At 34.7% G+C, this 23,904-nt stretch overlaps 3 protein-coding genes across 3 annotated transcripts; all 3 read right to left on the reverse strand.

The window, feature by feature from the left end:
- Positions 1 to 447: 447 nt before the first annotated feature.
- LOC143450165 (uncharacterized) lies at positions 448 to 2,155 on the reverse strand. The gene is made up of 7 exons (XM_076950605.1): positions 2,020 to 2,155; positions 1,562 to 1,867; positions 1,426 to 1,461; positions 1,265 to 1,312; positions 1,079 to 1,123; positions 847 to 929; positions 448 to 749 (listed from the first exon to the last, which is right to left on the reverse strand). The coding sequence occupies exons 1-7, from the start codon at positions 2,141 to 2,143 to the stop codon at positions 744 to 746; spliced, it is 648 nt and encodes a 215-aa protein (XP_076806720.1). The 5' UTR covers positions 2,144 to 2,155; the 3' UTR covers positions 448 to 743.
- A 4-nt stretch (positions 2,156 to 2,159) lies between these two features.
- Positions 2,160 to 8,448, reverse strand: LOC143449975 (fibronectin-like). The gene is made up of 16 exons (XM_076950341.1): positions 8,303 to 8,448; positions 7,843 to 8,022; positions 7,546 to 7,675; positions 7,015 to 7,308; positions 6,573 to 6,842; positions 6,005 to 6,298; positions 5,495 to 5,761; positions 5,019 to 5,330; positions 4,666 to 4,941; positions 4,117 to 4,428; positions 3,824 to 3,930; positions 3,582 to 3,747; positions 3,320 to 3,438; positions 2,779 to 2,929; positions 2,407 to 2,676; positions 2,160 to 2,301 (listed from the first exon to the last, which is right to left on the reverse strand). The coding sequence occupies exons 1-16, from the start codon at positions 8,372 to 8,374 to the stop codon at positions 2,237 to 2,239; spliced, it is 3,285 nt and encodes a 1,094-aa protein (XP_076806456.1). The 5' UTR covers positions 8,375 to 8,448; the 3' UTR covers positions 2,160 to 2,236.
- A 2,786-nt stretch (positions 8,449 to 11,234) lies between these two features.
- LOC143448813 (uncharacterized) lies at positions 11,235 to 21,843 on the reverse strand. The gene is made up of 20 exons (XM_076948704.1): positions 21,750 to 21,843; positions 21,639 to 21,701; positions 21,169 to 21,453; positions 20,401 to 20,685; positions 19,248 to 19,517; positions 18,691 to 18,984; positions 17,808 to 17,914; positions 17,467 to 17,632; positions 16,380 to 16,489; positions 15,863 to 16,016; positions 15,592 to 15,735; positions 15,271 to 15,440; positions 14,959 to 15,135; positions 14,314 to 14,374; positions 13,913 to 13,989; positions 13,714 to 13,843; positions 13,489 to 13,616; positions 12,695 to 12,852; positions 12,382 to 12,517; positions 11,235 to 12,153 (listed from the first exon to the last, which is right to left on the reverse strand). The coding sequence occupies exons 1-20, from the start codon at positions 21,841 to 21,843 to the stop codon at positions 12,013 to 12,015; spliced, it is 3,150 nt and encodes a 1,049-aa protein (XP_076804819.1). The 3' UTR covers positions 11,235 to 12,012.
- Between the last annotated feature and the right edge of the window lie 2,061 nt (positions 21,844 to 23,904).

The following is a 23,904-nucleotide window of genomic DNA, read 5'->3' on the forward strand; positions in this document are numbered from 1 at the left end:
ACAAGAGTAGTTGGTTGGTTGAATGGAACTAACCAGCTGGTGGTACGACCTCAACCACTGCTTGGTTAGAAGATAGCTACTGTATCTTAAAGGTGGTTGTTGTTTAACATCTGGTCTATTGAAAATATGTGGCTGGAAATAATCAGATCAGGTCAGGTCATGCATATCCTAAGTGCAACTTGAAATAAATAGTAAATTCTGAACCAATTTTGTCGGTTAAATAAATCAAAGCTTTTAATTTGAATTCTTTGTCCTCCGAGTGACAACAACTAAATATGTTGGACTAACTTTTGCAAGTATTTGATTAATGTGATATCAATAGTAATTAATTACAACACATAAATAGGCGCAAACTGCCTAAACTATTGGCAAATGAACCCTGACAAACATCAAACAAGTTGCTTAAAATAAACTGATAGACTTGTAAAAAATGTGATTAAGGACGATTCAAAAATATCTTTTATTCATAGCTGGTTAACAAATCAAATGTAATTGTCATTTTCAGAACTAATTAGTAATTACCTGAATTCATTTCCATACCACAAAGCAAAAAATTAAAACTTTTGTACAGAATTGTAGAAACAATTTAACAACAACACAGAAAAACAATTTAGCTTATTTAATTCGTGCATGGAAACAAACAAAAGTTAAAAACATTTACAATTATTTCTGCAACTTTTTATTATTACAGATTAAAAGTTATAAGTTTCGAGATGGAAATATCCCACATTTTTGCATTTCATTTATTTCTGTAAAAAAGAAGTAAAGTTAGAAGTAAGCCACTTTAATGCTTCTTTGATTTCTTTTACAAAATGAGTAAAATGAATTAAAAGAAAAAATTCTTGCCTCCTTCTGCTGTTGGCGATAGTGAGCACCGACAAAAATTATCACAATCGCAGCACATATTATGACTCCGATCACTGCGAACCCTGCATAAAAAATACAATTTTGGCAAATACTAGAGACCAAAAGGAAACTGATTATAAATGAAATATTTTAAAACAAATTTTATAACAAAGATTTTAGTCAGTAGCCTAGCTCTACTTTTTATAAGTCCATCACTAACAAGCTCACTAACCAATAAGATGTTTTTGTTGTTCGCTACTTGCGTGCAAAATATCTCCTAAAAGCAGTAATTTCATGGATATAATGAGATTATCGTACATGCCTTATGTACATAGTAGCCTAATTCAGATCATGACAAACAAAATATATATATTTCATATTAGATGTAAAATGCACAAATTCCAACAAAAATACGAACCATGTTGGGATTTATCTTCAAATGGGACAAATTGTGAAGCACTTCGAGCTTTAAAAACAAAAAGATTTTTATTAATACCAAACAATGCTGACGAATTACAGGAAATTCTGCAAGAATTTTCGAAAGTAGTTTATACAACGAGTTATATTTTTATAACTTACAAATTCTTGATTTTGTAATGAAAGTGGCATTTCCATCTGAAAAACAGTGCAAATTTTAAAAAAATCCAAGAAATACAGATAACAAACAATATTTAATTCAGATTTAAAAATTTAGAAATTACAACAAACATCTTGCCTGTTTTATAAGACAAAATAACTGACGGTAATCCAGTGCCAGCTGAGTTTTGAGCTTTGATTTGAACCTTGTATGTTGTTTCGCCTGTCAGGTCAAGAATTATGCACTTGTGTACATTATCGTCATTGGAATGTATTACTGATGCAAAAGAAACAAAAGATTGATTGAACGACGGCCACCATTCAACTAGATAGTTGTCGATGTCATCTCCACCATCTGGTTTGTTCCATTCAACTTGAATAGTTGAGGCGGGATGGTAAACCCCATCAGCTTTGTTTAGTTTTACTTTCCTGGGAGATCCTGGAGCTGAATAAAAGCGCTTGAAAATAATTGAATGGAGCAAGACAATTTCAAACTTAAATACATTTATACGTCGTCTTTGTTTAACAATGTTAGTTTAAGTCATTATTTTTATTTAATTTACTTTTAATGAAATCAGATAAACGTAGATATATTACCGGTAATTCCGAGGGTCGGGCTAGATGGCATACCATTCCCAGCTCTGCTTTGCGCTGATACTAAGATGTTGTATCTCATGTTTGATTGTAACCCGGCTATCTTCGTATACAAGGTGCTATTCATCGCAACTTCCTTGTATCCAGCATTATGCGCGGGCGACCAAGACACAAAATATCCATCACATTTGGTGGCGCCACCTCCAACGTCTGGAGTGGTCTAACTTACATCAATGGTAGAAGCAGTACTGTCAGTTGTTGTAACAGTGGTAGGTGGAGCGAAACCTTGTATGCCAAAATAAAGCGTTGAAATCTATTGTAAGGCATTTATCTTGTGCGAAAAAGCTTTTTTTAAATAAAGTTTTAAAAATAATTTACGTTCATACTCACAAGTGATTGCCGTTGTTTCATCAAGATCACCCGCCTTGTCTTCATACTGAGTAGAAATAGTTACCTTGTATACAGTGTTTGGCATTAACCCTGTAATTTGAGTTGAAGTGGAATCCACCATGTTTGAACCACAACCATGGGATGGTGACCATGACACCAAATAACCAACAATGGCAGCACGAATGCTACCAGGTGCTGGAGGTGACCAACTTACTGATATAGTTGCAGACGTTGTGCTGGTAACCATTATAGAAGTTGGTTTGTCAGAAGCTGCCAATAAGAAAGATGAATAAGTGTAAGGCCAGCTATTATAACGTAATGCCAAAGATAAACTGGGTTATAATCATGGTTAGGTAGATATCGCCAACTTACGCAAAGTTTGGTAAGTTGTTGGCATTGAAGCACTTTTCTCAATGTCACCATTTATATTAGTTATCCAGGAATATAAGACTATTGTGTAGTTTGTCTCTGGTGAAAGTTTTTTCATCGTATATGACGTTGAATGGACTGGCAGTTCAACATTCTAAATAATATATTTACATGCATTTTATTTCTGTCGTATATTATATTATTTATATTACAACTTTAGACAATACATTGCAACAATGAAAATTTATAATTCTATAACTACTGTAAATTATAATATTACCGTTATATGCGTATGACAAGCAATGAGCTTTATGTTACTACATATACATATATATATATATGTATACTTCAGTTACATGACAATATGTGTATTTATAATATTTCATCATTCTGCTAAATACTTCATATTCATAACATTTGTTATTGTTCGTAAATGAAATTCAAACAAAATTTAAATTTAAAAGTTTGAACAAGCTCACCAACAGATAAATACATTATTAAGAGTAAAACAAAAAACCAATTAATTTGCAAATGAAACAAATACCATAAAGTTTCCTGACAAAATTTCCAAAAGATATCCTTCAATGTTGCCATCTGGTAAATCCCAATTAAGAGTAAGTTCATATATTTCTGATTCTGCGGCCATTTTAGGCCAAGCTGGTTCTGTAACAAATTGTAACCAACACGCATTTAAGGCTCGCATGTACAATGCCTATTTATCCATAACGTTTTAGAATAATTGTAACGGTTTTTATTTTGCAAAGATAATTTTCTGGAAACACTATACACAACAATGTGGACTATACTTGAATTTATTGTCTCCATTACTGGTTCACTCAACATCTCTCCACTTTGAACGACAACAGTAAATGTATAGTTATTGCCAGGTATAACGTTGACTGACAGAAAAGTGTCAAAAAAGTTTACATTTGCGCTTTTATTCATTGTATTTGGTGTTCCATGGTACTGAATCTGAAACAAACACCACAAGTAAGGTTAATTCTATTGAAACATTTTGGAATTCTTGGTCAGATCATTACAACCATACCATGACAACGTTTCCAACACCGGCTGGTGATAACCAATTCAGTTCCAGCTGGTACTCTGGTTTATTCATATTCTGAGAAACGGCCAAGTTGTTTATAGGAGCAGGAGCTATCGATAAGGTTTCAAAGTTTTCCGAAGAGTTAAGCAATTGTTAACGATAAAATATAATATGCATAATGTAAGTTGATATGATCATAGAATGCGAAAAGACTAAGTACAATTATCAAAAAAACACTTTTAGATTATTTCAAGAACTGCTATGATCACAAGATAGAAATAGAATAAGCGTTATACCTGTTCTTTGGTTAAACGACGTTGCTGATGTCTCGCTAAAAGTGGCTGATGCACCATCTGAAGGACTGACCGCTTGCACTGTGGCTGAGTAACTCTCACCAGGAACTAGATTATCGACTAAATAACTGACTGAGGTTGCATCATCCGATGAATATTGGATTGTAACATCCATTCCACTGAACGGTTTCAAAGTTATAATGTAATAAGTAACTTGGAATGGTGTGACTGGCATTCCCCATGTCACCTCAAGTTGCTTGGTAATATCACCACTGGAAGGCTGAATCAAAGAAACTTTCATTGGAGTTGGAGGGTCTAAAAAATTAAAAGTTCTTTATTGGCAACACGACACATCTGTAACTTTCCAACACAACACTTTGAATTTTCGAACTGCTTTTTCTACTTTTGCCTTTTACTCCAACGTTGGGATCGAGTATACAGAAATAATTACACCATAAGCGTTTTTATAACGTTTTAACCTATTTCAATTCAAGCATTCATGTAGCTGCATGGGAACAGCAAAATATATCTATATTATTAAATATACTCCACCTGTCCTTTGCACATTAGACATATCAGATGCAGCACCAAACAACCCTTCGCTGATGGCAGTCACACTTGCTCTGTACATTTCTCCGGGTATAAGACTGTCAGCAAGCATTGATTTGTAGCTCGTTGTGTGGGTAAAGACTGGAACGTCCTGAACGTATAAATTCACTTCATACGAATCCAACTTTCCTTCAGGTACAGACCAACTTATAAGCAGCCTTGTTGTTATATCATCGTCTACTGGTTGAGTTAAAATAGGATGAAAGGGAGTTGCAGGATCTAAAAGTAAATTTATGAGAATATTTTGTCAATACAACGAAGATAAATTTTTAACTATATACTCATTTCAAACCAACCTGTTCTATGATAAGCGCTTGATGAAGTCTGACCGGTCCCAGCAGAATTACGAGCTCTAACTCTTACATCATATCTCTCTCCTGGTGTCAAACTCTCAATCGAAGAGTTGTATTGCTCGACTCCGCTCAAATGCGGCTCGACATGATACGTTGACATCGAATTGTTTTCTGATGAAAGCCACCATTCTACTACGTAATCAATGACATCATCACCGCCGTTCGGTTTACTCCAATGACCAGTCATCGTTGTTGATCTGCTTCCTGAGTCTTCACTTGGTGCACTGATACTTGGAATTCCGACGTATTGAGGCACTGAGCAAGCAATTTAAAGTAGTTAAATAGCTACTCAAGTAGTTGTTTTCATTTGCTTTGTTGTGAGTGTTGCAAGTGTACCATAATAGGTGGAATCGTTATAAAACGACACCAAAAACATTAAGTTTCTAATGGTGTCTAACTTAATTTCAACTGCGCTGTACCTGTAGAAAAGGTTGCACCGTTAGATGGTGCACCAGAGCCACCACTGTTGACGGCAGATAATGTGATGACGTACAACGTGTTTGGTGTCAAGCCATCCACTGTAATATCAAGGTCTCTAACATCAGCCTTGTGAAATGATCCGTCGTCTGAATGCGGAGACCAAGCCAAGGTATAAGATGTAGCTCCATCTACAGGATCCCAAGCAATACTGATGGATGTTGTCGTGGAGGAAGATGTATTTGTGGGAGGAGTGGACTTTCCAGGAGCTGAATTTGGAGAATTTCATTACGATAATACGAGATTCATCTTAAGATGTTATGGTCACAACTTCGTTTAGCTCATGTTAAGCTTACGTTACAGTTTGCTATGCAACTACACTTTGGCATAGGTAAGCTATACCTACCCTCAATTTCTGTCCCGCAACTTAGCTTAGTCTGGCTAGCACCTAGTTATTGGCAACACTAAACAAGGTAAACTTTGTCAGAGCTTGACAAAACACAAGAACTGGCCTGTCGTATATGATGACACCGGAGATGATTGACCAGTACCAGCTGAGTTGCGAGCTGATATTTTTACACCATATCTTTTTCCGGGAGTCAATCCGTCTATGACGTAATTGTAGGAATCGATTTCATGCAAGTGAATCTCTGTATCAGAATTGACGTCTTCGCTATTTGAAAGCCACCATTCGAGCAAGTAGTCTGTGACATCATCACCGCCAGCCGGTTTATTCCAGGAAACATCGATCATTGTAGAAAGGTTTGTTGATGAGCTCAGTATGGGAGCTGGTACCATGTCTGGGACTGTTAAAAGTGTAAAGAGATGAAACAGTGACAGGTTTATGAGCTAACTAAATAACTCTATTACAGTTAAAAAGAGTATGATTTACAAGTAACTGGTATGTGCTTAAATGGCAGCTTTATGATTTGCAGCCGCTCAATTACAAAAGAAGCTTAAACTGTATTATAGCTTTGTTCAAGTAAACAAAATATTTTGACAACCTACACACAGCATTCAGCAACATATGATTTTAAGCCGTGTTTTTGTGAACTTTTTAAATTTAGATACAAACTTTACCTGTACTATATGTGGCTGAGTCTGATGTCACCCCAGTCCCACCATCATTGACAGCCGTCACAGTAAACACATACTCAGTAGAAGGTGTGAGCTCATATATAGTTGTAGTTGTGTCGGTTATTCCTGTTTTAGATTCGGCTGAATCTGCCGGAAGCCAAGCTACTGTGTAAGTGAGTGAAGTCGATGTTCCCGGCACCGGATCCCACTGAAGTGAAATGGAGGTCGTTGTTGCGCTTGAACTGTTGGTGGGGGCAGTTGGCTTTGATGGAACTGGTTGAAAACATCAATAGAGTTCAATGGCAACTAATTCGCTGCTTTGAATTTATATTTAACGAAGAGAAATAAATACTTTATTTTGAAAATATTACTTCTATGACAAAATGCATGTTTCTTTCTAGTCTTCAGCTGTACAAAGAATGTTCGTCTGTTATAAAATACTCACTCGTAGTTGTTGTGGCAACACTACTGTTGTCGCTGAATATTACGTCATTTTTCCAGGAAACAACCGTGATTACGTAATCAGTATTTGTTGTTACATCATCAACAATTAAAGTTTGCTGAAGTCCAGGAGTTTGTTTCATGAAGCTAGTCCCAATGTTTGATGTGTAAGTAACTTGGTATGCAACGGCAAGTTGGCAACCGCAATTCTCCTCAGAAGGGTTGGAATGTGTCCAACTTACGACAAACTGGTTTGTTTCAATATCTGAGACTTGTACGTTGGAAGGGGCCGGAGGCACTGTAATTTGTTAACCAAAATGCATAAAATAACTAGTCAAGTAAACAGTTAACAAGAAACAAACCAACTAAGTATTCTTCATGACTATACTTTAATTTTTTCCCAGCGTGTTATAAAATACAATATAAAGTTGAAATATATAAAGCTGTATGAATAAAAGTAAACAAAAATAAAAAATTACTAACTAAAAAATAAATAAAATGACAAAATTGGAAAACATGAAAAATAATGCTTTACTTGTATCTAGATTAAGGAATGACGCTGTGTTGTAATCTGATGGATTTGAAGGATTTATCGCAAACAAGTAAATATCGTAATTCGAATCAGACTGGACTGAAATTCCTGCTGTGGTTGAGCTCGTGTTACACTGCAACAAGAGATATATATTGGCGTTGACGCCACTTTAAACTTTTTTATTGCTTCATAATCTATAATTCTGCGACATTCAACAAGGATTCAACATCAACATCATCTGATATCGGCATTATACAGGAATGCAAATAAGTATAGCGTAATATTTATTACGTAACTCACAGGAGTTGAAACGTAACCAGTAGCCGGTGGAGAAGTAGGAGGGACTCTGTCATCTTTATCATGAGGAGTATCTCTAACTTCAATTTTGTAATTAGCGTTGTCCGCTTCATCCCAAACCATCGTAAATGAAGTGCAACGGATCTCAATTTTATCTAAACCAGTCGGAGCTGGAACGGCATTCTGAAATGAAATTAAAAATTCAATGCGTGTTACATTAATACTGGTACCGGGCTACGAAAAAAGTTTGAGCGTTAATGCAAGCTTCTATAATTGTATCCACAAATGTTATGCGTGTATGGAGACTAGACACACAAATTTGAATCAACAGGTTCATGACTTATCTAATGCTTTACAATATAGCCGCGCGACTTTTGTATTGAAAGAAAGTTATTTAGTGCTTAAGTTTTACAACAAATTCAACCAAGAGCAGCCTAGATATGAAGTACAATGACATACATACCGCCAACCCTGTCAATGCGCATAGGCTCAAGAGAAAAAATCCATAAAAACTAAAAATCATCTTTTCAGTCATGACACTTCCAGGAAACTCGACACACCACTAGTTCGCAAAACATCAATACTGACTCTTTTAAGACGAACAACAACAATGAAACTTTCCTGGCCGCAAAAAAATTCTCTTTTGTTAATAAGATAAACTTTCCTTTTTTTAAAGCTCACAATGAATTCTTTATGAGCATTGAATATTGTGTTTGAGCTTTAAATATTGCGTCAAGTAATTGGTGAATGCGATTTCATTGTAATAAATTGTTAAACGTCGGCCGTCGCTTTAAACAAATAGCGACGGTGGTAGCATACACAGTTTGCTTCCTTGCGGCTGGAGTCCAACCTTCAACAAACTGAATTGTTCTAACGTTTGGGACTTGTACCTTGAAGGAAGCCGAAGGTTTAATGATTGCCGCATTTAACCTTTTTTGAAAGTTTCATCTTTTAAGCGGGATCTTAAATAATAATGGACGCAAAAATAAAGCAATATTTGTTCCAGTCATTCTGTGATAGACCGCGACCAAACAGCTCATCCGTCGACTTATTTTTCAGCTAAATATAATAAGCGTTGGACATAAAATGTTATTTTGTAATATTTGAACTGATTGATTAACACATAATTTTGCAAGTTTTTGCAAGTTCTAGAAACATCCAGTATATAATTTCGTTCCTTTTATTACTTGTGTACACAGGTGTGCAGCGGTTAGAAACCTGAACACGATTTACTGGTACGTCATCAGTCATCACTTAAAGTAAATATTGTGTGCCACATGTTAATTGGCTACCGCTCTTTATTTTACTGCTCTCTGGTTTTCTTCCTCTGAAAAGCAAGGTCCTTGGACACACCCAACGTTTTTGAGTAGAGAATTAACACGAAGAAATATCTATTAGTGAAGAAATACCTAGTAGAAACATCTATTAGTAAAATACCTATTAGTGTAATAACTGTCAAAAATAACATCCATAGTACGTAACAACATTCCTTATTGTGGCAGCTTTCGTGTAGCACCGTCTCAGAAAAAATCATCAACGTCGATTTAAAGCGACTTAGTTCCCTTGCGCTAACATCCAAAACCTTTTTGATTATTGCGTATTTTTTGATACCAAGGTTAATTAGCTACTGCTTTATCAAGGTTAGCTACAGTGTATGTTGTGTTGTGAACGTATCATAAACCAGCTTATACTTGAGCTTCATATGAAAGTTGATTATATTATTTATTAAAGACATAAGCAGTTAATTATGACACAAAACTGTTATAGCACAAACTCTGTACTATCAACTTAATAATTGTAGAGCATCTTTGTAAAACACGTTACAATAAAAAACGATCATCAAATAATTAACCACGTTATTACGCACGCTGATTACTTGAACTCACACAAGCGAAAAACACTTCCTAAAGGAATAAAACACATTATTTGTTGGCAAAGTAACAATCATAACAGTTTGCAATATCCATGTGTGTGCCAATGCCTATACAATGCAGCTACAATGTCCTTTTGAAATGACTTTTTCATTTTCTTGGTTGGATCTTCAACGCATTAAAATCTCAATATTAATCCGGAAAATCTTGACAAGAGATCTCTATTTTTTCTGTTCTCGTTACCAACAGGAATAGGGCAAATTTTTTTCGATTAAAAAAGCTCCGTTCGCCTACATTGGAACTGCACCGACGGCCAAGTTAATCTAATGTGTGACATTTTGTAGCTTTCACTAAACTGTATTTTGTGAATTATTCTTGATGCTTCGAGATCAAAAGTTGTTTCGTACTGTTCATTGCTTGTTACATTCTTGCCACCTTCTTGCTTCTCTAGTAAAGGCAAGTGGTATGCAGCGTTGACTATCCCGAACGCTAGATGACGAAAGAGCATCACTTTTATATTCAGAAAATCTTTGAGTTGAGTTCTGCAGTATGCTCTAATGATAAAATGTGCGGTAGTGATCAGAAATAAGTGCGAGAGAATATGTAGCTTTCCCAGCGTTGTACTGCTTTCCACACTGTATGTGTATATCGATTTGTATATGTATATGGACAAATTACGTGTTGTATTGCTGTTGTGAGCTTGGAGAATCGCCGGCGCTGTTATGCATTTTGTGACGTCATCATTAATTTGGCTTGATATCATCTTTTACTGAAAGTTTCACAGCAAGCTTGAACCTCTTCAGATTCTCAACCAAAAGTCTTGATTTTCCGCAGTTGAGTTTATGTTAAAACTTTGTCAGGTTCAATGATCAAAATGTTAAGTGATAACTATTACGATGTCGATTAACGTTAATCTAAATAATATGTGTATTATCGCTTATTTCCGTAAAGTTTGTGGCATCGTCTGTTTTAACAGCGATGTAAAATGGCTTTTGTGAATATAATCGTCACGTCTGCGCAGTGAAGTGAATGAAACTGGTTAAATGTGTATTAACACAGATTTCATTTTTAAAAACTCCAGTGGCTTCTTAGGGCTCTAACGTTTCCTACCAAGAACTAAAATTTGCCTTTTTAACAACGGTTAATCGCTACTATTTATAACATTAAGCAATCATTTAACATTGTGTGAGCTGTAGACGAATGCAAACGCACACTCTAATGTTCATAAGAGACGTAACAATTTTTAGTTAATCCTATGATTTTTTTGCCTCAAAAGCTTTTAAACGATCAAGGATTATGAGCTAAAAAACTATGCAGTTTACCCAACGCACTGTGACCTTTCCGTTGAGGCGGGGACTTCTTTAGGGAATGGATAGGACTGTGAGATAGAAAACCCCGGTAAAAACAAAGGCGATGTTGGAGCCGTGCAAGTACTTTCCTCGGTCCTAGGATATACATCACGATATTAAACCGTTTTCACAGAGATTTATTGAACCTTTGAACACAGCCAGAAAAGCGCTATTCGTAAAAACAATAAATTCTGACATACATATGGCAGGCGCCTGTTCATATCTCATCCAGTGTTAAATGGCAGCCTAGCACATACAAACAGGAAAAACACAATGAGTTACGACATATTCATCCTGATCAGTTCAAACAAAAATTAAAAAAACTGAACCATCATAGAGTCCAGGTAGAAACATCAGGTAGTAAATGTAGACAGTGATAGATTGTATAGAAAATTACGAGAAAAAAGCGATGATATTTTAAACAATAAGTGCTTTAAAGCAATTGGTACTAATATAGCAATATGCATCATAAATCATCATTGTTATAAAGTGCAATAACCAAGTTTTGGTTTCTACAACACACAGTGGACTGTAACATAATGCTAAGTGCCAAGAAAAAAAAATTGTTACAAAAAAAACAAAGCAACAGTAAACCAAAATTCATGACGTTTCGGATCATTGTTTGTCTCTATGCGGTAGGATTAATTATGGATTACCAAGTAAAGTTCAGCGACAAAACTGTTTTTACCTACAACAACCGGCAAAAAGCTCACATTATCAAATCAATTGTAATAATAAACATACATCATTGAGCTCAATAAATCCAGTGTTACAAACTACAAATATATGATAATACATGCACATATATGCATATACAAAAAAATATACTACAAGAAATGTATGTGTGCCATTTATCGATACATCTAGGTAACGTGTATATCTACTATGTGCAGGACACATGCACGCAGAACAAGTACATACAATACGTTTATTCAATGAAAATAAATTCAAAATTATCCATGAAGACCACTAAATGCTATATTTTCATAGATTGGTGATTGCGTTGTGTTCTCATAAACTGCAACTTCATCTGTCACGTCATAAACTTCATTGACAACTTCCTGCACCATCTCATGAAGCAAGATGTATTGTTTCTGAGGAAACATAGAAAAGGTAACGACAAGATAACAGGAATGTGGTAAATGGTTTTAACCAAAACGATTTACAGTATTGGGAGTATAATAATCTGCAAAACAATGATGACAAGCATCGCACATACATTTTACAGGTTCAAACAATTTCTGAAAACATGCATCAAACAGATTGAAATACTTGTAAAATCACTAAATACGCACTAGTTATTTCTAGTTTAAGAATCTTACATCGGTCTGGACCATGGCCACCCTGCACATTCTCATCTGATGCACGATGCCGAATATATCGACATAGTCGTGGTCTTTCATGTGTTGAAGCAAACGATCCATTGCTATGAAGGTTCCTGTACGTCCCACACCAGCACTGGAAGAAATCAATAAAATCGATGTGAGACAAAAACATGTTACAAAAGAGTAAATTAAGTAATGGATTTTATTAATTGACACTCGGCAAACACACAATAGAATGTATGAAAATAATTCCTAACAGACTTATTAAACATGACGCAATAGAATACGAGATGTGTGACGTCATATTCACCTGCAGTGAACTGTGATTGGTCCACAATCTCTTGTTTCTCGGGAAACTTTTTTTTGGAAATATGTCACGAACTTGACAAGATTCTCTGCTGTTTCTGGAACACCGTGGTCAGGCCAAGCTGTGTAATGGAACTGAGTGACAAGTCTCTGCTCGGAGTTCTTTGAAATGAAAAAATACAATAAGTAACATTTGTTTTATTAAACTATGAAGTACAGCACTAGTCAGCAAATGCAACAACAAGAATGACGTATTTATTATCATCATCCACCTCATCTATTATTTGATGATATGCTGAAGAAAATAAAATTTGTTGGTAGTAAAAAAACTAGTTCAAGACAAACAAGAAAAGAAAACGGCAAAAGTCGATTATATGCATTAATTTGATTAAATAATTATTCAATCTACATCATTTACATCTACTTTATTTAAATTATAATTTGTAGAAACAATTTAATAAACATTTACCTGGGATAAAACTAAATGGTATTTAAATGTGACATCTAGTCGTAACTAGATCTAGTTAAATCGTCGTATCTAGTTAAATGTGACATCTTTAGGTTAACCCAGTTGGTGTTGGTTTTAAAGATGCAAGTTTTTTAATGTTTGATCGTTGTCGTAAAAAGTGTTTTTCAAATCGTGACGTCACCATCAGCTTGGTAACTTCATGTTGTCAACTTGTGATAATTTAAGTACAGCGTCAGTGAGTCTGCAGCCAGCTAGGTATAGCTGGTAGTGGATAATTAATTTATTTATATAAAGAATTTTTCATTAACTAAATTGCTAACTTAGATTACCTTTGACAACGTAAATTCTCTGCAAACCCAGTCTCTGGAAGTCGATTCCACAACAAGTTTCACTGCAATTCCAGCCATCACAACAGGCTCGTTATTGTATGGCCAGTAATGGTCGCATTTTACTCTTTCTGCAAAAACAAGATGAATGACGTGAAAAACTGTTCAAACATCCATTTATTTTACCATCATTTTGTGGCATACACATTTACGTTTTAAACCACCAACCTCCTTCAACAATCTGAGTTAACATGACAATAGTTCTTGAGTTTTGTTCCCAGATCATTCTCCAGAAATCTTCTTTAGTTGTTGGAAGTGGACCTTGGCTTGCAATGAACTCTTTTTCTTCGTTGTAGCCCTAAAATAGATTAACATAAGCATATATTCGCTTTCAAATTACCATCAATTTAAATCACATTTTGCTCACTGGAATATAGTTGGCGTGGATGAAATCTGTTCCTGGTTCATCTTCAATCATCTCAAGTTTAACTCGAGTGACGTCATCTAATATTTAAAAAATTAGCTTATAAAGAAGTAATTAAGCGTAATTGTTTCTTGAAACGTTTTACTCGGAATTGTTTTTGTTGTTATCTAGAAACCATGTTGCTGTTTTGGCAGAGAAGATCTTATGCACAAAGATAACAAAGACCTAATGCTAAGAAAAATGGCCACATAAACACGGCAATCTCATCATAATGGTGTACCGACACTTAATCACGTGACACTTAATCACGCGACGCTTAATCACCGACACATAATCACTAGGACATTTAATCACGCGACACATAATCACTAGGACATTTAATCACGCGACACATAATCACTTACAATCTTTCTTTCTTATTAAAAGTCTGTCTCCTGTAGTAGCACAATCCACCAAATATGGCAGCTACAAGGATAATAGCAGCAAATACTAGTCCAACAATCAAGCCAGTTTGATCAGAACCAAGACCTAGTAAATGAAAAGTCAACTTGCACAATGTAGGACAAGTATTATTTTTTTCTGACTGTAGGTTTTTATTCTGATCTTTTGTCAGCTTGCAAGTGAATTTATGCATTACCAAACGTTCAGTTTATTTTGCAATAGTTATTTAAAAGTCCTGAAATTTTTCATAATAATATTAATAAATATTTATCGATAAATTACATGTCGATAAACTAAAATGCAATGCGATGTCAATAACCACAAAACCTATTAAACAAAATTCCTGGTAACAAACCTGTGGAATCTGTCCAACAGATGTTTGAAGTTTCAAAGTAAATCAAAACATAAACAAATTATAAATTAGCATAAAGTAAATTAAAGCTTTAACATACAGCTGTGGACAATATGACATGAAATTTTCAAGAAAGAGCCTAAACAAAGTGCAACACAGCTCCATTATTTTGACATCTCTAAAATACTTACTCAACAATGAGCTTTATGGTCACACACTAACAGTGAAAACCTAATAAGTATCATCTATTGAATACATAAATTGTCCCAGAATCACCTGTTGTAATTGTTGGATAAAATTCGGTTGCAGTCATTTCTTCATTTCCAGTGTTAGCAGCCACAGCCACACGATAGCCAGTATTAGGTTGGAGAGGATAGTTGACATAGGTGTGGTTCCATGGAGACAGTGTAACTGAACCATCTCCAATGATAAACTAGACAAAAAAATTTAATAATTAAAATATTAAATAATCGTTAATGATTACTTTAATATTTAGTTTCTTGACAACTTTGTGACAGTTCTTTTTTATCTTATAACAAACGATTTTATTTTCAACCATCATGAAAACCTCAATTGATCCAGTTTGACGAGTCATAACATTTCTTTTTGTTTTTTGAGGAACATTTCCCTGAACAAGGTTGCCTTGACCATCAGTCCAAAGTGTGACACATTCACCATCTGATGTAAGACTTTCACAAGTTCTCATATTTGTAACATTTGGAGTTGGATTTGGCGAATCTTTGTAAAAAAAGTTGTTATATTTAGTTGTTGTAAGTTAAAACGTTAAGCAGCATAAAATAAGACATATATCTTAAATTGTCAAAAATAACAGATGACAGCACGCAAAAATACTGTAAACATACTAGGAGACAAAACTTTCTATGCTTACCACCAAAAGCAAGATAGACTGCATAATATTCAACTGGTCCATTTTTTTCACTGAAAGTGTTTGGAGGTAGCACAAATGTAATAGCATTGGTTGATGACTCAGCATTATCACTAAGTGATGAGTTGAAAATAGGCTGGGGTGGAGCTGAAAACATAACATGGCAGAATGCAAGATGAATTTGACTTAAACTCTACATAATTCGAATCGTTTACAAAGTAATGCACAAAAATGCTCTCTGTCTGTTATGTTGATCAAATACAACACAATACACCTCCCGGCAAAGTTTTATATGTTGCTGAAGATAATCTACTTCTTTCGACGCTTCCAGTCACATTTGTTATCCATGAATACATCTCTACGTCATAATCTGTGTAGGGCTTGAGATCTTTCAAAGTGTATGAGCCACTATCTCTCGCGGCAATTTCCTACAAAAGTGAAAAAAGAAATCATTTAAAAGTGAAGGCAGCTAAAAATTGCTGAAAACCTTAAACTTCGATTTGCTGTGATTATTTTTTCCTTTAAACAATGATGTTGTTTGGTTTTGATTAACTAAAACTTGATCTTTTTCAATTGTAAATTGCTTTCTGTATCTTCCAACAATCTTTGTAACGATTAGTGGCAACAGCCAATTTTGCAGCAAATCTGAATTAATTTATGAAAGTTTCCAAAACTACATTTAAAACATTTATTAAACTGTGTATAAATAAAGTATGCTTACAGTGTTGTTGAAATATATTTCAGTTTGTATAGTTATTTTTTTGAACTGTGTATAAATAAAATATGCTTACAGTGTTGTTGAAATATATGGCCACACCTTCATAATGACCATCAGGTGAAGTCCAATTGACCTGTAGTTCATTGGTGAAAACATCCACAACAAAACTTGGTTCTGAAGGTTCTTCATACAAATGCCAAAAAATACATTGCGTCATACCATAACCAACAAGACATTTTTTATAACATTATTGATGTAAGTAGTACAAGCTTACACAATGTTTAAAAAAATAAAAAATAAAATTCATAAACTGCAATATTCTGTACAACCAAAGAGGTAAAAAAAGAAAGCACAGAAGGTATCCATACAACAGCGTAATATTACACAAAATAGTTAGGTAAGCCAATTGGGATTGTTTATGCAGATTGGGTTGAAATTAATGTTGAATTCATAGGTGGGCATTACCGTGGTACTACAGTACTGAATTACTGTACTGCGTTACTTTTTCGGTACCAATACCGGTATCGTCGGTACTTTTGAAAAAAAGGACCAAATTTCTACACCAAATTACTTTTTTCAAGAATTTTTGGTCAGTCCCGGTACTCGGCAGTTTTCACATGATTATTTCAAAATTTTAACAAGTATATTTTAAAAATACATGTTAATTAATCCTTAACACTAATTTTAGCATTTGTTGATCTTTTTGAATCTAGATTTATGTCAAGTAAAATTAAGTCAAGTGATTAACGCCACATATGTTTTGACCTGGAGTAACCTTTACCGGGAGCATAATTGCGGCAAACATTGCATTTGCAGCAGCTTCTTTTACTCAAAAAGTACCGGTACCGAGTATCTACAAAGTACCGAACTACTTTTTTAAAATAGTACTGAATACCAAAACCGTCGGTACCGTTACCGACGGTACTTTCTATGTTCCGACTGCCCACCTCTGGTTGAATTACAGTAGCTTATGCTAAAATCTAAGAAAAAATTTTATTTAACCCTATATATTATCAACTTGCCAGTTTGCGTGTAGCTTTCTTCAATACGTTAAGCAAAGGTTATCTATACAAGAACAAAGTTATTGTGCCACATAACTCATATCCTAAAAAGCTTCTAAATGATGTTTATTACTTTATGTCAAATTAAAAATCACCAACTTGAATTAGTATCAATGCTCTCAGGTGTGCTTTCATATCCTTTGCTATGGACAGTCACAGTCACTGTGTAGTTGTTGCCAGGAAAAACAGATAATGAAGTTTGGGAAATTTCAAATTCAACAGATGTTGTATTCATTGTGTGCTCTGTGAGACTCCAATATTGAATCTATAAATTAAATTTAGTAAACATGAAAATATGCCTTTTGCTTAAGCTAAATAACTACAAAAATTGTAACAAACAAATATACACCGTATCGATGTTACACTTAAAAACAATAACAATAATTTATGACAATGCATGATTAATAATGACATGGTAACAAGTTATTTGGCATTATTACCATTATATTATCTCCAGTGCCACTTGGAGTCTCCCATGTCAGGACAAGTAGTTTATCTGGTTGAGTTGAGTTTTGTTCAACTGAGAGGTTTTTTATGAAATCCGGATCTACCAATACAAATTATGCAATTCTTGTTTCAAAGGCAATGGTGGTAAGCGTTGCAAATTAATGTATTTGAGTAAAGTTGAATTAGGATAAAAGATTGAGGAAGAGATTTAAACAAACGTTTTGCTGAAAACATATCAAAGCTTCTGAATTCACACATCATGATCAAAAATAAAAAAGAAGTAATTGCTCCATTACCATGCTAAATATGAATCGGGAACAAACACGATTTTTAGAAGTGAAGTGAAAGTTTGCCCAACAAATCTAAAGTAAACAGGTAGTTGCCAAGACAATTACAAATGACAAAAGGGTTCTTGAATTCATAGAAATTATATGGACCAGTGCTTTCATCATTTGTTTACCCTTCCTGTCTAAAGCAAACATGTTCCGTAAATGGGGTTACACACGAGACAAAGTGTTTTGTTTGTTAAACGAAGTGAACATGCAGACATTCAAAGCATTAAAATCAACCAGAAAATATTAATTTCACATATCGTTAAAATACATTAAGCAATAATCCACCTGATGTCATGAAAATGATAAATACGTGAATAAATGATAACAGTAAAATGACATTTTCCAAATGATTGCCGTTAATAATTTAAAAAAAATAAATACAGAAAAATGAACATCGTATGTTCGTTTTTTAACTTTAATCGACCATTTAAAGTGTTGAAACTTGAAGTGTTTTTACCAATACTTCATATTCCCAAGGAACCAAAAATACAAAGACATTACAGAACTATAACAAATATGTTTATTTTATTTGCAAACTTACTTGTTGTGTGCCGTGCGCTTGTTGATGATTGACCAGCACCAGCAGAGTTACGAGCTTTCACAGTGACATCATAAGTCTCTCCTGGTGTCAATCCTTCAATTGTGTATGATGAGGTGGTTACACCAGTCACTATACCTAATGATGTCATGGAACCATCCGAAGATGAAAGCCACCAATCCACCACATAATCCACAATATCATCACCACCAGGTGGTTTATTCCATTCAACATTTAGTTGAGTTGTGAGATTGGTAGAGGGCTGAGTAAAAGTTGGCATGCCAGGATGACTGGGAACTACAATATGATCAACAAACTAATATTTAATATTAAAAGCAACAATATAATTATTAAATTATAGTTTAAAATTAACAATTAAGTTCTTGAATTGTTTTTTAATTGCAAGTTTTGTGTTGTAAATGTTGTGGAGAAAAATGCAGCTCAAAGAGATTAAAAAAATCTGTAGTAACTCTAAAACAATTGTACATTCAATTGTTATAAGTATGAAGTCTTTATTTTATATCAAAGAATTTGATAAACTAATTTGTGTAGATACTCACGAGTAGAGAACATGGCTGGATCTGATGGATCTGCGCTTCCCCCATCATTCACTGTTGTCACTGTGAAACTGTATCTTGTGCTCGCAGTTAAACCACTGATGGTTGCAGAAGTTGTTGTTAGACCAGTTCTAGACCCAAATGATCCTGATGAGGTCCAACTCACAGCATACATGAGTGATGGGGAAGTTCCACTCACTGCATCCCAACTCAAGTATATTTTGCTTGTTGTGGCATCTGAGCTGTTGCTTGGTTGGTTTATTTTTGAGGGAACTGCAAGTTAAAAAGGTATTTTATAGTGAACATTGCAATCAAGGATGTGATAAATAGTAAAAGGTTGACGTTAGTTGGCTTCAGTTAAGTGATCTGAAGTGTTTCCATCATCAGTTGAATCCCGATAATTAATCAACTGTTCCGTCATGATTAATCAGCATTAAAATTTAAACAAGCTGGCAACAACATTTAAGCAACAAATTATTAATAAACACCTTAACAATGGGTAAAAAATTGGATTATGAAGCAAAGTGCTTCTAGCTATTTCCGTTTCATTTAATAAGACAACACATTTAGTAAATTTAGAATTTTAGTATTTAATGCAAATTTACTATTCTGTAATTTTATAACTACTGATTTGTGATTAACCACTATCACACAAGAGCTTTCCACAATAAAACAGGTTTGAAGAATGTAAGAAAATATTAAAAGTCTATTCATTTGCAGGGTTCAGGAAGCAATCTTAAGGCTGATTAGGTCTGATCCGTTTCAAATTAATTATAATTAATTAACATGTGTTGCTAAGTAATTTTCGTTCAGGTGTAATATTATATGAAGCAAAGTTATTAAAAATAATGAAGTCATGTACAAGGTCCAGCAAATTATCTTAGTTTTGACCTTGTTGTTCAAAATTGCTGTAACAACACATATTAATTTTCCTCAAGTTACTAGTTTGATCTATGCTTAATTTAGAAACCACTCATAATAAAATCCCTTCAGAAAAAGAATACTCCATATTTACGAAACAATGCTTGTGTGCCTGAATTACAAAAACAATGCTTAACAGCTGCAGCTATATTGAACTAAAATAAGTAATATATTGAATGAACCGAGCGCAGCCTTAAGCATATCATATCATGCAACCTTGGTGGACCATCATTACCTGTTGTTGCAGGCAGAGCATCAGATAATGCACCAGCTCCACCATTTGTACTCTTGGCAGCAACAGTTATGCTGTAATCAGTGTTTGCTTGCAAGTTGTCAATAGAGGTAGATGTGTCAGTAACATCCTTTGTACTAGAACCACCACTGCTGGCAGGTGTCCATGAAACAACATAACCAGCAATAGATGCAGAACCACCACCAGTTGTATGAGGAGCACTCCAACTTATCTCAATTGATGTCGATGTCACGGTTGTAGCAGATAATCCAGTAGGTCTGTTAAAAGCTGAAACCAAAACCAAGAGCATATTACTTAAATAAACAAAAGTTATATCAGAATGTATAAGTTACGTATATACCCAATCATACACAGATGCATAAACAAGTGATTAAACTACTCCAACTACATTTAAAATACCAACACTACGATGACCCATATAAATAACCAGCACACTTGTTATCACAAAAACATAATGATTTATCAAAAACGACAAAAACATGTTATTAAGTTTGCAAAAATAACTTTTCAGCAAAAAAGTGTTATTTGCATGTGACCAAAACTTAAAATAACGTTATCACTGTGTGAATCACATTTTATATAACTAAAAAAAATTGATTTAAAAGTTGATTAAACCTTTAACTCGCATGAAGCTAACGAAAAACTATGTTTACATTTCAAACAACCTAAACAGAAATAAAATAATACCCCTTTCATTAGGCGCTGGCCATTAGTTGTTATAACTAAGTTAATAATAACTCCAATACGCACTTGTTACAGGTGATGATGCGCTATCATCAGTGAATATCACATCACTCTTCCAGGCTACAACAGTGACAGAGTAATCAGTGTTAGATGTTAGTCCCGTGATTTGCAACATTTTTGTGTCGATATTTGCAACAGGTTTAGTTTGACTTGCTCCACCGCCGGAGTAAGTTACTCGATATTCTGAGGCTTGTTGGAAGTCAGCAGTTGTTGGATTTGTGTAATCCCAGTTAACAGTAAATCGGTCGCTTCCCACATCAGTGATGCCTGAGATGGTTGGTGCAGCTGGAGCTGTAAGAAAATATGAGACCAACAACATAATTTATATCAAATTATAGATTATTAGTTCATGCTTAATATGAATAATAAGCAATGATTTCTAAATTTTTGTCATAATGACTAGCGAGAGATTTTATGAATCGTTAATGACACTTGTATGTGCCAAAGATGCATACACTGTATACATGTGTATATACACTTATAAATCGAGGACATGCCGACAAGATATATTACATCATTCATGATGTCATTTAGCATTCCTAACATAGGACTGAGTTATATTTGCCAATAAAAATTTTCTGTGATACCGTTGATAAATGGACGAGTTAATTCTACCAAGGAAAATGCATGCATGACTTCAGTTGATTTACCAAATAGCAAATTTAACCAGTTCTGCATCATGTTAGCGCCTTTAACTCACTATTCAGAAGAAGAAGAAGAAGCTTTCTTCAGAAAAAAGGCTCCACCATGCTTGAAGGTCTATACCAGGGTTGGGCAAGCTTTTTAGATCGGGGGCCAAAAAATATTTAAACTTAGACACGCGGGCCGTGCGAGTGCAAGAAACAGACAAGAGTGATAAAACTACAGTTTATTAACAACATTGTTTGCAATAATAAGCTTGTTAAAGATGAACTGATAAAAAAACTTGCACGAAATTTATTTACATTTATTTTCAGTCTGAACAAGGTCCTTAAGCTAAATTTTTTATCAAAGTAACAAAATTTGAAGTTAGTTTGGTTGTGGCGATTGTCAGAACAGATTTTAGGTGAGCATCAGTCAATTGAGATCTGTGCTTCGATTTGTTTAAATTCATCAAGCTGAAAGTCTGTTCACAAATATACGTGGGGCTAAACAGCACCAACATACTCTGTGCCACCTTTCGAGTTTTCGAAAATCTGGCATTACGTAATGAAGCGTAAAAGTCATTCAGCTTCAAAGCTTCGAATTAGTTCGAAGTTAGTCACTCAGAAGATCAATTAACTCCAATTGTAACTCCTTTGGTGCTGTCACAGCAACTTGAGACAAGGGAGATGAGACGATTTAAAACGATTTTTCGAGTTTTTAGAAATCAAGAAATCTACAGCAGAATTCATGATGCAGATCAACTAGTAATTTGCTGTATTTATTCGCATGTTTATGCTTCTTTTATCGTCAGTAGAGTGGGAAAATGGACAAAAGAATTGTTAAGCATTTGCTCTGAAAATAAATTCAATTTACATTTGAAAGCTTTTACATTTGTATACATTTCGTCAGCGAAAAGGTTTTTCTTTTGAAGTTTCGCATTTAACTCATTCATGTGCATTAGTATGTCCACAGCAAATGCAAAATCACAAAGCTAATTTTCGTCTTCCAGCTCAGGAAAATCATCAGCTTTATCGATTGCCTTCAAAAATAAACTAATGGCCTCCTTAAGTTCCCATACGCGTTTACATGCTTTCCTTAAACTTAACCAGCGCACGTGAGAATGGCAAAGTAAGTCCTGGTGATCAGCATCAATTTCCTCAAGAAACTTTATAAACTGTCGGTGGTAAAGGTAAAAAAAAAGCTTGTCTGGGTGATTGACTGATGAACGGCACTTTGCTGAAAAAGAGTATTTTGTTGAATCCGAAAATTGGATGTTAATCTCTGCGCAGCAGCTTCTCGTTGTTGAGTTGACTGGCTGCTAAAGTAGTTAGGGTGGTTGGTGTTAAAATGGCGGCGAATGTTGTATTCTTTTAATAAAGCAACACTTTTTTGGCATATAAGGCATACCACGGTTAATCCGACCTCAGTAACAAAATATTTGGTTGTCCACTCTTTTTTGAAAGCTCGGTGCTCGCTATGGATTTTTCGTTTCTTTGTAGCACTCATTTCGACAAAAGTTATTTAGTAATCATTTAGCTAGCTAGTAACCACAAAACCTTATTGAGCATTCCACACTGAAACTGCTACCTACACGTAAGAATCACTTGCCATTATTATTATTACGTTATTGTTATTATAATCGTTGTTATTATTACGTAGTAATTAATGACGTTCTGTTTCGTTACAAAGAAACCCTGTTTTACAATCCAATGCGTGAATATCCTAAGGAACTAGTATTCAGTAGGGAATAAAGCATGAGATTTCACGTTCTACCTAATTTATGTGAATTAAAATAATGTCGACGACAATAAAAGATCTTTTGCGATCGTTTGGTGTAAACTTGATAAGTTGCTCGCGTACCACCTGGAAGACCTTCGCGTACCTCTAGTGGTACGCGTACCTCTAGTGGTACGCGTACCATAGTTTGGGAACCACTGTTTTATTGTGACGTAACAATGAACCAAATTAACAATGCTTAGTTGTGACAAAGTTTGTACGGGCAGGATTACATAACCCAACGAGCCGGATTTGGCCCGCGGGCCGTAGTTTTCCCACCTCTGGTCTATACGTTAAACATTACTCGAGCATAACCATTTTCTTTGTCTTTGCACTTACTTA

Source organism: Clavelina lepadiformis, chromosome 1 (assembly GCF_947623445.1).
Source record: "Clavelina lepadiformis chromosome 1, kaClaLepa1.1, whole genome shotgun sequence".
Taxonomy (NCBI): Eukaryota; Metazoa; Chordata; class Ascidiacea; order Aplousobranchia; family Clavelinidae; genus Clavelina; species Clavelina lepadiformis.

What these genes read in the sequence shown, in the direction of transcription:
- LOC143450165 (XM_076950605.1), bottom strand. Translation starts at nt 2,143, where the DNA reads ATGAATAGCACCTTGTATACGAAGATAGCCGGGTTACAATCAAACATG. An exon ending in TGAAGATAAATCCCAACATG is followed by an intron (nt 1,124 to 1,264) that starts GTTCGTATTTTT and finishes TACTGCTTTTAG; the next exon opens with GAGATATTTTGCACGCAAGT. An exon ending in ACAACAAAAACATCTTATTG is followed by an intron (nt 930 to 1,078) that starts GTTAGTGAGCTT and finishes TTTTTTATGCAG; the next exon opens with GGTTCGCAGTGATCGGAGTC.
- LOC143449975 (XM_076950341.1), bottom strand. Translation starts at nt 8,374, where the DNA reads ATGACTGAAAAGATGATTTTTAGTTTTTATGGATTTTTTCTCTTGAGC. An exon ending in GGTGTCATCATATACGACAG is followed by an intron (nt 5,762 to 6,004) that starts GCCAGTTCTTGT and finishes CTCCAAATTCAG; the next exon opens with CTCCTGGAAAGTCCACTCCT. An exon ending in AAGCGCTTATCATAGAACAG is followed by an intron (nt 4,942 to 5,018) that starts GTTGGTTTGAAA and finishes ATTTACTTTTAG; the next exon opens with ATCCTGCAACTCCCTTTCAT.
- LOC143448813 (XM_076948704.1), bottom strand. Translation starts at nt 21,843, where the DNA reads ATGATGCAGAACTGGTTAAATTTGCTATTTGGTAAATCAACTGAAGTC. An exon ending in TGCTCTGCCTGCAACAACAG is followed by an intron (nt 19,518 to 20,400) that starts GTAATGATGGTC and finishes TTTAACTTGCAG; the next exon opens with TTCCCTCAAAAATAAACCAA. An exon ending in TCCACGCCAACTATATTCCA is followed by an intron (nt 13,844 to 13,912) that starts GTGAGCAAAATG and finishes AATCTATTTTAG; the next exon opens with GGCTACAACGAAGAAAAAGA.